Source organism: Neolamprologus multifasciatus, chromosome 6 (assembly GCF_963576455.1).
Source record: "Neolamprologus multifasciatus chromosome 6, fNeoMul1.2, whole genome shotgun sequence".
Classification (NCBI taxonomy): Eukaryota; Metazoa; Chordata; class Actinopteri; order Cichliformes; family Cichlidae; genus Neolamprologus; species Neolamprologus multifasciatus.
In genome coordinates, this window is record NC_140444.1 from 10,739,786 (window position 1) to 10,755,032 (window position 15,247).

Here is a 15,247-nt window from a genome sequence, read left to right on the forward strand (position 1 = left end):
AAGCGGATTAAAATTTTTAAAATGGATCACTTGTGCCACTTAGTGGTGAAAGAAGTATTCACACACTTCACATAATCAGTACTTTTAAAGTGGTGATATCTTGTGATACTTTATTGATCCCACAAGGAAATAAAAAAATTTTGTGATACAGCACCAAAATAAAGAAAAAAAGATTCATGTACTACAGGCACATATTGGGGATATTATTGTGAGAAAGTGGAAAAAGTTATCCAAATATCAAGGGACCAAGGTGCAAGCAGGATTCAAACACAGGACTCCAAGTCAAAGGCAATGCATCTATTTACAGGGAAATAGACAGTACTCCAAAAGGGTCAAAACAGTAGTAACAGCACAATCTCATCAAAGGCTTTCCACACACTCCAAAAAATTTCCAATCCTCTGGCTCATTCCGCACAAGGCCAGCTCACCATTCCGTGTGAGGGAATAGAGCATAAGGAAGCATAAGGAAAAGGCAGGTCAGACCCTCTTATACATGTAATAAAAGGTCAGGAGCCAACCGAGTGGTCAGGACAGGTTTTAGCTGGGAGACATGGAAAACATTCACAGTGTTTTCCATGTCTTCCAGCATGTTCATGTTCTAGGGTAACTTTTACTTTTACAGGTTTAATCAAAGATGGACAAAGATGATTTCAGCAGCAAGGGAATCACTAATGTACTTTTCCATTACTTCTCTTTCAGGTCTTGACAACCTGTACAGTCGGCTAGTGAGCACAATAGGTTGATAATATAACTATAAGACGGAGAAGTAGAGTTTCATTAGAAAGCAGAGTTGGGCTTATCTCCTTGTTTTACACAGTATTACTGTTCAGGTAGTACCTGTACCTGTAGTGGCTTTAGTCGCTGTTTTTTTCCATCCTGAAGTCAACGACCATCTCTTTTGTTTTGCTGACAGTCACAAGGAAGTAATTTTTACTTGCTCTGTTTCAAGTCAATTACCTGGAAATCACAGACTCTGAAAATGTGGCAGTTTATGGTAAAATAGGGCAAAACAACCGAGTTTCATTTTTCTTTGCTGATTTATTCACTTGACACTCATGTTTACATTTGACATTTGAGGCTTTTCACAGTATAAGAAAATCAGTGCAGATTATTTTGTTAACGCTAAGCAATAAACATGAGAATAGAGACAACAGCAAAGAAGTAAGAAGTGAAGCTATATATGCATAAAAAGCAGTTATTTCACATGGTAACACAGCCAAGTGTTCAGTGAGTCCGTGAGAAAGCTGATTATTCTAAGATTTCTTGGCATTAAAGAAAAATTAAACAGGATAATCTCTATACAGGTGAGATCCACTGTTTGACCCCAAATGCATGTTCTGTTTATCTGTTACTGGATCCATGGACATTTTTATTCAGGTAGATTTCTTCTGTTTTCATAGTTTGGTTCATCTCTGTTGTCTGGACGTCTCCTCCTTACACATCACAACTTCTTGATTTCCATAAATCTATTCAGAGACCAATGAACAACACATCATCATGTGTTGTTCATATCTTTCCTACGTTAGCACCACTGTAAAATTAAGATTATTGTCTTGTCAGAAGTGAATACAACAGTAAAACCACATCTATGCACACTCAATATGAAGACTTCAGCGGAATTATAATAAAAGTTTGTGTGGTGTATCTGTGTGTGCATTAACTGACACACAGTAATCCAACATTTTGAACACCTCTCGCTCATACAGTTCCTCCAATTTCAAGGTGAGCACCAAAGTTTATTATAATCCAATTACTATCCGTGATAAATGTTAACAGTTATTTGTCTGCTTCTGATTCATTGTATTCAATAATGCTTACAAATACATTACTTAATACTATGATGTGATAGTAATGATGATGATTTGGAATTTTATTACTTCATCATTTTATACTACGTTTGTGTTGAACATTGAAATTCATTGTGAGTTCTTGGCTTAAACATAAAAAAAATGTTTCGTGAGGCCTTTTAAGCAGCAAATGTATCAAGGTGGCTTAACAAAAGGTTCTTCTTCTTGAAATAGTCAGGCACAAAAAACGGACTGAAAATAAGTAAGCAGCCAGTGTTCAAAAATAAATCCTGGAGAACTTTAAAAAATGACAAAATTCTGGATACTCAGGAAGAAAAATACACAGAAATTGCAGGGTGGCTCAAGACTTTTGCACAGTACTGCACTGATCGCAGCTAACAATAAAATAAATTTGTTGCGTTATTCCATTTGTTTATAATAAGGCTTGTTATAAATAGAGGACACTCTTAAGGTTTTGGACTTTAGTTTTCTTACGTTATTTTTTGCTGCATCTGTCACTTCCTCTAAAGCGTCTTCGTTCTGTGCATTTTTGTTCATGACAACTTCATCTTCTGAAAACACAAAGCATAAAACATGGTTATCCTCTTTTTCCATGGACATTAAAGTACATTTTTGCATGCCTGTGAATGCAAAATATACCTTTTACTTTCTGATGTTTGCACTTATGAACTATAACCGCAAAAACACACACCAGTAGCAGCAGCAGGGGAGGAACAGTGTAAACCACATAGTGTCTTGCATCTGAAAAGCAGAAAGAAAAAACAGAAAGGAGTAAAAATATAAACATCCTGAAACATTCACACTTTCAGGGACACTTTTTGTGGTTTACTAGTGCGCAAACCCACAGCAGTTGTGACACTCGGGATCATTTTGGTATGACTTACATTCACTACTTTCCAAAAAATAACCATAACTCACAACACTGACAGTCAGAAGTACACACTGAAAGATACATATTGTATATACTGTACTTTTAATAGAATTACTGGGAATTTGTGTTGATGTTTTTCCAAGCGTTTCCACTGCAGAAGGTAGAGTGCTGGTGTGCTGGAGAAAGACTGTTGGAGAAAAATACTCTTAGCAACGTTATTTTAATACATCAATCTTATTTCAATTGTATAAATAGTTTCAGTGTCCTGACAGCCATCCCCTTCAGAACCGTAGAGCTGCAGTTATTTTGGGGTCACTCTGACACTTTTCACAAATTACCCCCGTGTTTCATAATGTATTTTACATATAAAAGTGATCCTGTTTTTATTTTTATTTTTTAAATCATTTTTACATAATGTTTACGTATTTTTATGTACAATAGACCGGGGTTGGTTGTCACATTGCTTGTTACTGCCACATTAGGCATTGATATTTCAATAATATGGCTAAATAGGACTTCTGGGAGGCTGTGTCTCTACTGATGCCAGCAAGAAGCCAGCTTCACATGAAACACTGAGTTGGCAGGTTTTTTTTGTTTTTTGTTTTTTTAAATTCTCTTCAAATATTTTTATTGTGAAGCACAAATAACAATTACAAATCGCCCCATAAGCTGACGTCGCTTTCTTTTTACAGTTTTGTCATCAAGAAAGGGGGGAAGCAAACAAGCAAACAAAAAACCCCAAAACAAAACAAAACATACAACCAAGACAGTGGAAAGTAACAAAAAGGGCGGTCAAAACAAACAAACAAACAAACAAACAAACAAAACAAAACAAAAAAGAAGAAAATCAATCGAAGTCCTCCAGTTTAGTTGGCAGTTTTCTAATAATTCACACCACAAACAATTGAACCAGCATACACAGACTATGTTTAAACAGTTAATGTGGACTGAAAAAAAGATGTAATTCTGTTAATTTTATTTTCATTTAAATGTTTTCATCTCACCAACTGAAAGCTGAATCTTGGTGTAGTTTCCAGGCATCCTCTCTGAGTCTGACCCACACCAGTATGTCCCAGCATCTGCTTCTTCCAACTTTGTGATCACCACAGAGAAAGAGCTGAAAGAACCATTACCTTCAAGTTTGAACCTGCTTTGACTGGTTATGTCTTTGCAGCTGTTGAGCTGCTCTCCCTTGCAGAGGAACTTCCCTTTGTCCCGATGTTGTGGAGGATAAGGACACTGCAAAGCTAGAGGCTGTCCAACAGTACCTTTTATTTTAATTGACTTGACACAGCACCACTCTGTGGAGAGTGAAAGAGAAAAATATTCAAATTTATTAAAGACTCTTTTAGAGGAAAGTGTTTCCTTTCAGCTTATTTAATTAAATATTATTATAACCTCTCACCTTTGACCTTCAGCTCAACAGCAGAGAAAACATCCAGGTCAGAGTTTCTTTGAACACCACAGAGGTATGACCCTGAATCATTATGAGTCAAACTGCTAATGTTTACTGTGAATGTTCCAGACACTTTGTCATCGTCAAGTCTGAATCGTCCATTTTGTTTGGTGTCAGAGGTGATCAGTGCCTGCTGCAGACATGTGGAGGGCCGATTTCCTCTGCAGATGTACTTCAGGCTGTTCTGGTACCGAGACTCGAACAGACAAACGATGGACTCAGAGTAACCCTCATAACTTTCAATTTTGGTCACAGTGTCACAGCAGCTGTCTGTCAAAAATGCGGACGGCATCAGAAAATGTGTTACAGCCACAGAACAGATATGATGATTATATTTATTTATTGCAACAAGATTTTCTGTATGGGATGTTAAGAAAAAAATCAACCAAACTGAACCATCAATCGCATCAGTATTATCAGGTCATATTTACAACAGAAAAAAGAAATAATCCTTTGCCAGTTACATTTTATCTGTTGTCACCTTTTACCCTTTACAGTCACAAATGTCTCTTACATATGAATTTGACTTGAATTCAAATAACTACATTTTGAGAAGAATTATTTTATTCACCTAACTTCAGCTTGACTTCAGTGTAGATATCTTTTCCATTTCTGGTCACTCCACACCAGTATTTCCCAGCATCCGTATAATGAAGATCAGAGATGGTTGTTGTGAAGATTCGTGCTGTTTTGTCATCATGGATCCTGTATTTGTTTTTCCTTGATTCCGATGTTGTAATAAGAACATCACTGTTGCCACAGTCGTTCTTACACAGATACTTCTCATAAGACTCGTAACCTTCATCATAGGAGCAGGAAACGTTAACCATACTCCCCACATATCCAGTCACATGGATCACCTCTTCTGCACTGGTCACACATCTCAGAGCAACTGCAAAGAAAAGACAGTATAAAAAAATATTGCTTATTTTGTCACATCAACATTTATAATAGCATTGTTACTGCTGCATAAACAAAGGGATCAACAGAAGGCATTGCGTTCTGCTCTGCACTACCGAAACATATTTACAGATTAATCTACATCTACGTTTGGTCTTCATCTGTTTACTATCTACTCATTTAAACAACTTACTGCAGATGGTGAATAGCAGGTTCTGAAGGATCCCCATCTTTGCTTTGCTTTGTAGAAATAGAAACCTGACAAGAAATATTCTGAAAATGTCACACCCACAGTTTGATTTCCTGAATGTCATGGCAATGCCAAAACCTTTAACTTCTGCATTTAGGTCACGTTCTTTTATACTCTTTACTTTTTTTTATGTGAAAGTTGTTAAGCCGGTAAGGAAGAAAAGGCTTTTCTCTGATTAACTGAGTGTGTGCATCATGTCTGAGGTTTAATCTGAAAATGTATTTTTAATTCAGTTGTTAAATTTAACGCAGGGGTTTGTTATCCTGTCACATAGAGGCACTACAATCTAATATGAGAAAGCAGGACAATGATTGATCAATATTCACAAATTTTTCATTGCATTAAAATTGGCCCAGATTTGAATAGTATACAGGATTTGCTTAAAAGGCTTTGAGCATTAGTTACCATGGCAATACAAAACCCATGTAACACCAAAGTTACCTGTATGAGCGATAATCCTGCATCGTGGTACAGGCCTTCTTTAAAATAAACTTTATTAACAATTTTTTGTATCAGCATATTTCGCATTGCTATCAGATGTTATTGACACCTATGTATCTGCATAAACTGCAAATGTGAAACTCCTTTTTCTGCATTTCTCTTGATCACTGATCAGCTCCACGTGCTCTACAATGACAAGTTTGCTTATTTTGCACAAAATAATGTGACAATGTTTTGTTATAGGAAGCAGGAGGAAGCTGCCCATGTTAAACTGTGACTATCACCAGTTAACATCCCTGCATGGGTCTTCACCACCGCCTCCAGTTCCGCATCAGCACCTGGGCGTGAGGATGCAACACCACCTGAGCCTATATGTCCGAGCCGCGAGAGGCCGTGCTAGCAGGTCCCGTGCCACTTGTGTCCTAGCTGGCCCCCAGACTTGCTTTGTCCATGCTGCCATATAAACCTTAACACTTTCAAAATGTACCAAACTGAACACATAACACCAATCAATAAATAAAACTACAATATTGATCATGATATTAAAAATACCAACAATTGTGACATTCAAAAGACCCATCACTTTTCAGCTACCAAACTCTTCTTCTCAGTTTTATGAAAAGTCAAATTGTCTGACGAGCCATCCCATCTTCCTGACGCAGGGAAAAAACTTTGACCGGACAAGAACTAGAGTTCCCTGTTCCACCATTTAACCCTGTATGAACATGGGGCATTTTTTTTTTAATGGCTTGTGGCAGAACCTGGACAGACTGCCGGTGGCATGCTGCTTTGCCGGTTTTTTCTTTCCCTGCTCCTCAGTTTTCCACCTTGACTCTACAGAACTTTGCGGCCTCAAAAACAGGTGTTAGAACAAAGTCAATAACTTAAGTCTGGTAAACATCTTTGCTAAAAAATTAAAGAAGTGAATGGGGGAACCATCGTTCTGACTGTGCAATTTTTGGCTGGTCACAAGTAGGGTGGCTCCTTCTCACTGTTGTTATTGTTGTTTCTCAGTTTTCTCTGTCACCGTTTCTTGTTTGTCAGCCTTAGTTAAAAGGTTCATTGCCTTAATGCTGGGCGGATTTACTGGAAGGGTCACCAATGGAACATTTACAGTTTCACTTCCTTTACCCCAAATTCCCTTAAAACTTCGAATTTTATTCATGTAATAACATTTTACTGTCTTTATTATTTTAATATAGCACAAAGTTCATCAAGGTTTGTACAAACATAGCTGGTAGAAAGAACAACTTTTTACTTTTTTACTTTGAGTACATTTCAGAGCCTCTACTTTTCACTTATACTTGAGTAAAGAAGTTGAATCAGTGCTTCAACCTTTACTGGAGTATTCTAAAGACTAGTACCTGTATTTCTACTTAAGTGCAGAATGTCTGTACTTATGCCACCTCTGGCCCTTCCTTCAAAGGCATGTTAACATTTGTTTCACTAGCAGGGACCAGACCCTCATTTTTAGGTTTTTAGGGGGGGGGTCATTTATAGACAGAGACCCGGATGGAGCATGTGTGGAGGTGTGGTCCTGTTGCTGATATTCAGATACATTTTCCCCAAAAAGTAGCTGACATATGCCACCTAGTGGTGAAAGAAGTTTGCACAGCCTTCACATAAGCAGGGCTTTTAACGTTAATACCCTTGATTGATTTAACAAGGAAAATTATTATATTACAGTAGCAGGATAAAGAATATAAATAGTACAGAGTTAACAACAAAGTTAAAGCCACAGGCGCACAGCATTACAATATAAAAGTGCAAAAATTTAAACCAATAATATAAAAAAAGACTAAAACTAATTAGAAATCCAAGATTTGCATGACAATACTGTGATTACACTAAAGTTCCACTGTTGAAATATTTTCATAGATATGCTTATTTATTTATATCGATGTAAGTACGTCATGGGTGAAAACTGCTACACTGTTACATACATCGGATGGTTCCATCCAATGTATGGAATTAGAATAAACACTGTATTTCCTTTTATCTGTAAAATCATATCAATTAACTGCCTTTGTCAGAAATGTTTAATTGCAACAACTATAAACGTATCATAAAAATAACTGGACTTGACAATGTGACTGTGTATGTTTAAATGGGGCAAAAACAGACAAGAATGACCAAAATTTTATTTTAATTTGCAGATTTATTTACGTTACATTGATGTTAGTCATTTGCATTTGAGGTTTCCCACAGTTTCGGAAAATCTCTGTAGATTATGTTGCTAACACTAAGCAATAAAAATGAAAGAAAGGGTAATAGCAAATGAGTAAGACGTGAAGCTATATATGTATAAATAGCAGCTCTTTGTCATGGTTAAACAAAAATCCCAATGTTTTCAGTGAGAGAGTGATAATCCTGGATTATGGTACATTAAGATTAGCTGTGTAACTGCTAATGTTAAAGACAAATTAAACAGGATGATCTCCATACAGGTGAGAGCCAAAGACTGACCTCAAACGCACACACTGTTTATCTTCAATTGGCATTATGGAAATTCCCATTACAGTAGATTTCTTCAGTTGTGACATTTTCTAAGTCTGGTTCATCTTCACCTAAATCTTCACAGTCATTACCGGCACTCTGCAGTTCGGACGTCTCCTTATTTGAGTATATCACAACGTCTTGACTTTCATAAATCTATTCAAACAATGAACAACACATGATGATGTTATGGACGTTGTTTGGAATAACAGTGATAAAAATAAATGTAGTGTATGTAGTTATCCTTAAGTTCTGTTATTGAAGTTTAAAAAGAAATAAATAAAAATTGTTGATGACAAAAAAAACTGTGATAAAAATAAAGAAAGTAAAAATTAAAAACAGTAAAATGTAAGAGAAAAGTACAAATTGTACTAATAAATAATATGTACAGTTAGTTGTGTTGCCCAGTTTGCTATAATAAGGCTTGTTATAAATACAGCACACTATTAAGTCTTTGAACTTTAGTTTTCTTACTTTATTTTCTGCCACACGCATCACTTCCTCTAAAGCGTCTTCGTTCTGTGCATTTCTGTTCATGACAGTTTCATCTTCTGAAAACACAAAGCGTAAAACATGGTTATGCTCTTTACAGATGCACATTTGAGTACATTTTTGCATGCCAGTGAATCCAAAATATACCTTTTGCTTTCTGATGTTTGCACTTATAAACTATAACTGCAAAGACGCACATCAGTAGCAGCAGCAGGGGAGGAACAGTGTAGCCCACATACTGTCCTGCATCTGAAAAGCAGGAAACAAAACAGAATCATTAGACTTTCAAGTACATACATGCAGAACTGTGGGCTCATATTTTCTTTTTATTAATATTTTACATTTTATCATAATTATTTTATTTCTGGCGTGCTCACCTACAGCTGTTTTTGACTCTCGGGATCATTTTGAATGACTTACATTCACTCCATTCCAAAAATGAAACATTACTTTTGGAGTAGGTACATATTAATCAACAGCAGTTCATACTGAAAGACATCTTTAACAGGTTTACCGGTAATTTGTGATGAAGTTTTTCCAGGCATTTCGACTGTGGAAGGTACAGTGCTGGTGTGCTGGAGAAAGACTGTTGGAGAACAATACTTTTACTGCCATTAGCGACTTTATTTTAATACAAGAAGCAGAATCACAATATTGTATTAATCTTAGAAGAAATTATGTGGTCACAGTTGTTTCAAGACAGTAAGAACTTTAACTATAACTATATTAAACAAAATAATACAAAGTTACAAAATATAACAAAATAGCTCTAATAAATGCAAAAAGATCACTACACATGTACAATGACAAGGACTATTCTATTCTATTCTATTCTATTCTAAATAGCACTAATTAGAAATATCCTAGTATATTACAAAAAATTAAATGTATATGTAGTTGTCATAGAGGTGCCTCTCAGTGTCAGTGTCCACTGAATGCCATGAGTCATGTGGAATATTCACCATCTATGGCTTATTCAAGTAACATATGGTGACACTGACAATGATTTAAATTTTAAATTTAAATTGAAGTCTTATCAAAATTACAGTGTATGTCTCGTAATCTGTTTTACATATAAAAAGTGGTTCTATTTTTATTTTTCTCATTTTAACATGTTTACTTGTTCATATGTAAATCTAATATTTGTCTTATGAGACAATTTTTTTTAAAAGTTTCACTTTCATTGAGAAAATAGCTAATTATATACACAGATTAGAAATATTTATTTTTTCTTTTTCTTCTGCATTGTATGCACTCTAAAAATTTCTTTTAATATTCAGCATTAGCATTTAGCTCACAGCACAAAGTACACAATCAGAAATTGCACTAAAGTGGCTGTACAGAAGTCTTGTTTCAGCAGATAGGACTAGATAATTTACAAATAAAGATCAAAAACTTCAAATGGTATTTTAGTATTATGGCTAAATATGACTTCTGGGAGGCCAGCAACACTGCACAACCCTTTAGTTCTGCTTTCTTCAGTGCTTCGTGTGAAGAATTGGGTATGCAGTTTTCTGTACTGCTTCACCACAAATAACTAAACCACCATCCACAGTCTATGTGGACTGAAAACAGGACATAACTTACAACTATTTATTTTTATTTTCATATATATATATATATATATATATATATATATATATATATATATATATATATATATATATATATATATATATATATATGCAAATAGTAATATTTCATGAGAAAAAAAGAATATTTTGTTAGAATAATAATAATTAGTTCATCGTATGATTATTTCCTTTAACATCTATTAGCTCTGCGAGGCTGGAAGAGGCTGTGTCTATATTGAAGCCACCAAAAATGTAAGTAAGCAGTGGTAAATGAGGTTTTCAACAGTCCTATTTTTACATGTGTACTCAGTCATCACAATGCAGATGACACGATGACATGAAACATTGATGCAATAGGCTGAGAAAAGGGTGTAACTTACAGCTCTAACCATTTTATTTTCATGTACACAAGACACATTCATCTCACCAAATGAAAGCTGAATCCTGGTGTAGTTTCCAACTCTCCACTGTGAGTCTGACCCACACCAGTATGTCCCAGCATCTGCTTCTTCCAACTTTGTGATCGCCACAGAGAAAGAGCTGGAAGAACCATTACCTTCAAGTTTGAACCTGCTTTGACTGGTTATGTCTTTGCAGCTGTTGCGGTGCTCTCCCTTGCAGAGGAACTTCCCTTTGTCCCGATGTTGTGGAGGATAAGGACACTGCAAAGTTAGTGGATGTCCTACAGTACCTTTTATTTTAGTTGACTTGACACAGCACCACTCTGTCAGATGGAAAGAAAAACTATTTGCGTTTCAAAAAATATTAAACTTTCTTAAAGACATTTTTTAGAAGAAGCTGGTTTTTTTGGTTGGTGTAATGAGCTATTATAATGACCTCTCACCTTTGACTTCCAGCTCAACAGCAGAGAAAACATCCAGGTCAGAGTTTCTTTGGACACCACAGAGGTATGATCCTAAATCGTTTTTGGTTAAACTGTTAATGGTCACTGTAAATTTTCTTGACATTTTTTCATCATCAAGTCTGAATCGTCCATTTTGTTTGGTGTCAGAGGTGATCAGTGCCTGCTGCAGACATGTGGAGGGCCGATTACCTCTGCAGATGTACTTCAGGCTGTTCTGGTACCGAGACTCGAACAGACAAACGATGGACTCAGAGTATCCCTCATAACTTTGAACTTTGGTCACAGTGTCACAGCAGCTGTCTGTTGAAAATGCAGATGGCATCAGTAAATGTGTTACAGCCACAGAACAGATATGATCATTTATATTTAGCTTGCTGATTGAGATCTTAAGAAAAAAACGAATACAGCTGAACCAATTATAAAGTCTATGTTTGTGTGTGTGTGACTGTGTGTGTTGCTGTTTGGAGAAGACTTTATTTACCTTTTACTAATTTAAGCTTGACTTCAGTGTAGATGTCTGTTGCAGTTCTGGTCACCCCACACCAGTATTTCCCAGCATCCACAGAATGAAGATCAGAGATGGTCGTTGTGAAGATTCGTGCTGCTTTGTCATCATGGATCCTGTACTTTTTTTCCACTGGTTTTGATGTTGTAATAAGAACATCACTGTTGCCACAGTTGTTCTTACACAGATACTTCTCATAAGACTCGTAACCCGCATCATAGGAGCAGGAGACATTAACCTCACTCTCCAGGTATCCAGTCACATGGATCACCCCTACTGCATTGATCAAACACCTCAGAGCAACTGCAAAGAAAGTATTACACATATTTCACTGTTTAATTTGTCATGTTAGCATTCACAGTAGCAATGCTAGTGCTGTATACACGATGAACAAGGTGTGGTATTCTGCCCATTACTGCAAAAACAGATGTTTAAATTTAATCTAAATCTACCTTTGGTCTGTTTATGTATTTACTCATCTAAACAACTTACCACAGATGGTGAACAGCAGGTTTTGCAAGCTCCACATCTCTGCTTTGCTTCGTAAAAATAGAAACCTAAACGGAAATGTACTAAAAGTATCACCACAGCAGTTTGAGTTCCTGCATGTCATGGCAGTGCTGAAGCCTTTAACGTCTGCATTTAGACAACATTTTTAAACTCTTACATTTAGATCATTTGTATTGCACATACAGTACATATGCAACATTTTGCTTCTTTTTGTTTTAATTTCAAATGATTGATGAAATGATTTCATAGTGCACAAACATACTAGTTCCAACAGCACTTAAGCAAACACAAGACACACACACACACACACACATACATACATTATGTATGGATGAGGACTTCTCCTTCTTCTCCTCTCCTTTGTAGAGGGTCAACTTCTCCTTGCCTTTAACACTGGAAGTCCCAGGCTTTTCTAAGCCCACGTCAGCCAAGTGGAAGCTAAATTGGCTAGTCTTTTAGCATCAATTCATATGTAAATTAGGTTGTTACTTGAGGAGTGGGGGAGTGGGGGTGTGTGAATGATTGCTGATTTCTAACTACCAACTGCCTCTTTGTTAGTGTGTGGGGGTGGGGAGCTGCTAAAAGCTGTGAACTTCCTTTCCTGTTGAGGTCAATGAAATTGTCCTCTTGCGGGGTCTACTAGGCTGCTGCTCAGCAAACCTGTGAAACCCACAGTATAACCCTAACCCTGCAGTATATAGCAAGTAAACCTGACAAGTTTGGGATCAAGTTTTGGGTGGCTAACTGCCAACTGCCTCTTTGTTAGTGTGTGGGGGTGGGGAGCTGCTAAAAGCTGTGAACTTCCTTTCCTGTTGAGGTCAATGAAATTGTCCTCTTGCGGGGTCTACTAGGCTGCTGCTCAGCAAACCTGTGAAACCCACAGTATAACCCTAACCCTGCAGTATATAGCAAGTAAACCTGACAAGTTTGGGATCAAGTTTTGGGTGGCTTGCGACCTAAAATCCAAGTACATTTGCAATGTCTTCCCATATCTTGGCAAGGGAGGTACATTTGCAAGAGAGTTGGCTCACTCTCATATGGCTGGGAAGAAGGCAAGAAAAGAACAGTTGCTTTGGACACAACCCTCCACACCTTTTTTGTTTGTTGTTTTTTTTGTACTGTTTTTATCAATAAATCTCAGCAACAAAGGAAATACACCCATGTGTGTTGATTTCTCCCTAAGATGGCAAACAGAAACACAAGTTTCCTTGTGGGTTAGGGTTAGGCTAACCCTAACCCTAGGGTTAGGCTAACCCTAACCCCTAACCCTAACGGCTCAGCACCACCTTATTTACATAACAAAAGCAGCAGTTCACAGTTCAGTCCAGGATATTAGCTAAAAGATTACCAGCCATTTGGCTGGTTGGTGGGTTTTAAACGTAGAAAAGCCAAATGGCTGCTCTCTGGGAGTTCCTGTGTTAAAACTCAGGTGGAGTTTCTGGGCTGGCTTCTCTCTGCTGCTCCGCCCCTGGGTGGAGTTTCTCAAATGAAACGATCCTTCCTACACTTGCCTAGTTTTGGACTATATCAAGCTGGAAGTTGCAACAGTTCTCTTCTAGATTGTTGTTGGTATGTGGTGACTATTAGGCCATCTCTGTTACCTGTTACTTGCAAGTACCTGCTTGTTCTAACCCAGTCTTGTCTTACTTCTCCTAGTTACCTGCTCCACACCATCACAGAACCCTTGAATATCTGGAAACCTGTTGCCTGTGGAAACCTTCAGTTCTACTTACCAGCTCTAACACCAGCTTTCTGTAATCTCTCATAGGAAGGACTTACCTGTGCAATAACTACCTCCAAGGCTCCTCTCACTCCTAACAAAAGTAAGACTATTAATCACTGTCTTCATCATGAACTCCAATTAATCCTTTGTCTCCTCTCTAACAGAGTTCCCATATGCCAGTTTGTAATGATGGTGAATTCTACCACAAACCGCCTTCAAACCACAAACAAGTCATTCCTTAAACAGAAACACTTTGAACCTACCAGACATTATTTGAATCTGCTCTTTGGGTCTGCTTTTTGCCAAAACATGACAGTGCGACAGTTTGCTTCGACACTTAGACTTTAACTTCTGGGATGACAGCCAGCTCTGTCTACTGACATGTAAGATTATACTGTTGTTGCATTATAAACAACAGTCTAAGGAGCTTGGAAAGCCTGAAGAGAAAGAGAAGGAACACACATATGTAAAGGAAGCTCTCAAAACATGCGGTTATAATAATTGGGTTTTCATCAAGTCAGCAAAGATGCACAGGAAAGAAGATCAGACACCATCTAGGGAGGATAAGAAAGACAAACACAACAACATTGTCATCCCCTATGTGGCCTGTGTATCAGAAAAACTCACGAGAGTCTTCTCCAAGCACGACATCCCAGTTTACTTCAGACCCAGCAACACACTCAGACAGAAACTGGTTCAGCCCAAAGACAAAATTCCTAAACACAAACTTAATAATGTGGTGTATGCTGTATAATATAGCGAGGAATTCCCAGACCTCTACATTGGAGAGACCAAACAGCCACTTCATAAACATATGGCACAACATAGAAGAGCCACCTCCACAGGACAAGACTTGGCCATCTGCATCTAAAGGACAAAGGTCACTCTTTCGAGGATGCCAGTGTTCACATTTTGGACAGAGAGGACAGATGGTTTGAAAGAGGAGTAAAAGAAGCACTTATGTCCACTGTGAGCGACCATCTTTGAACAGAGGCGGTGGTTTACGACACCGACTGTCTGCCATCCAGTTTTGAGATCCCTTCCCAGACACCTTAAGGCCCACTCACATCCTGGGCCATCTGACCTCAGGAAATCACATGATAGGGTGGGGCCAGGATTCACAATGAGTTCACCCGAAACCGTTTTCACACCATGGCCCATGTGATTTGATAGAGGATCATTGTCCCTCATGGGGGGACACTCCCACAGGGCTTAAATCTGGGACTCTCCACCATTTGACCCTAGAACTGAAGAAGCTTCTCAGATGAGAGGTGAAACGTCTTCAAGCAACTTAAAGAAGTTCAGATGCTTTTTTCTCTCCAAGCTCCTTAGACTACGATGACCTGGATGACTGAG

The 15,247-nt window shown here is 37.6% G+C and overlaps 1 protein-coding gene and 1 pseudogene across 3 annotated transcripts; both read right to left on the minus strand.

The window, feature by feature from the left end:
• Window positions 1-444: 444 nt before the first annotated feature.
• On the minus strand, window positions 445-5,677 carry LOC146516468 (polymeric immunoglobulin receptor-like; annotated as a pseudogene). Its single transcript, XR_014874393.1, has 8 exons — window positions 5,229-5,677; window positions 4,707-5,027; window positions 4,085-4,405; window positions 3,684-3,980; window positions 2,795-2,866; window positions 2,448-2,549; window positions 2,283-2,359; window positions 445-1,466 (listed from the first exon to the last, which is right to left on the minus strand). The product of XR_014874393.1 is annotated as a polymeric immunoglobulin receptor-like (transcript).
• Window positions 5,678-5,918: 241 nt separating this feature from the next.
• LOC146516469 (polymeric immunoglobulin receptor-like) lies at window positions 5,919-12,501 on the minus strand. 2 transcript variants are annotated; one of them, XM_085161723.1, is made up of 9 exons: window positions 12,489-12,501; window positions 12,151-12,215; window positions 11,635-11,961; window positions 11,133-11,453; window positions 10,716-11,012; window positions 9,229-9,300; window positions 8,862-8,963; window positions 8,697-8,773; window positions 5,919-8,378 (listed from the first exon to the last, which is right to left on the minus strand). In XM_085161723.1, coding segments are annotated over exons 1-9 (1,425 nt in total). In that variant the 5' UTR covers window positions 12,491-12,501; the 3' UTR covers window positions 5,919-8,216. The 2 variants fall into 2 exon arrangements, with proteins under 2 accessions (XP_085017849.1, XP_085017848.1); XM_085161722.1 differs by lacking the exon at window positions 12,489-12,501 and having other exon boundaries at window positions 12,151-12,455.
• Window positions 12,502-15,247: the final 2,746 nt, after the last annotated feature.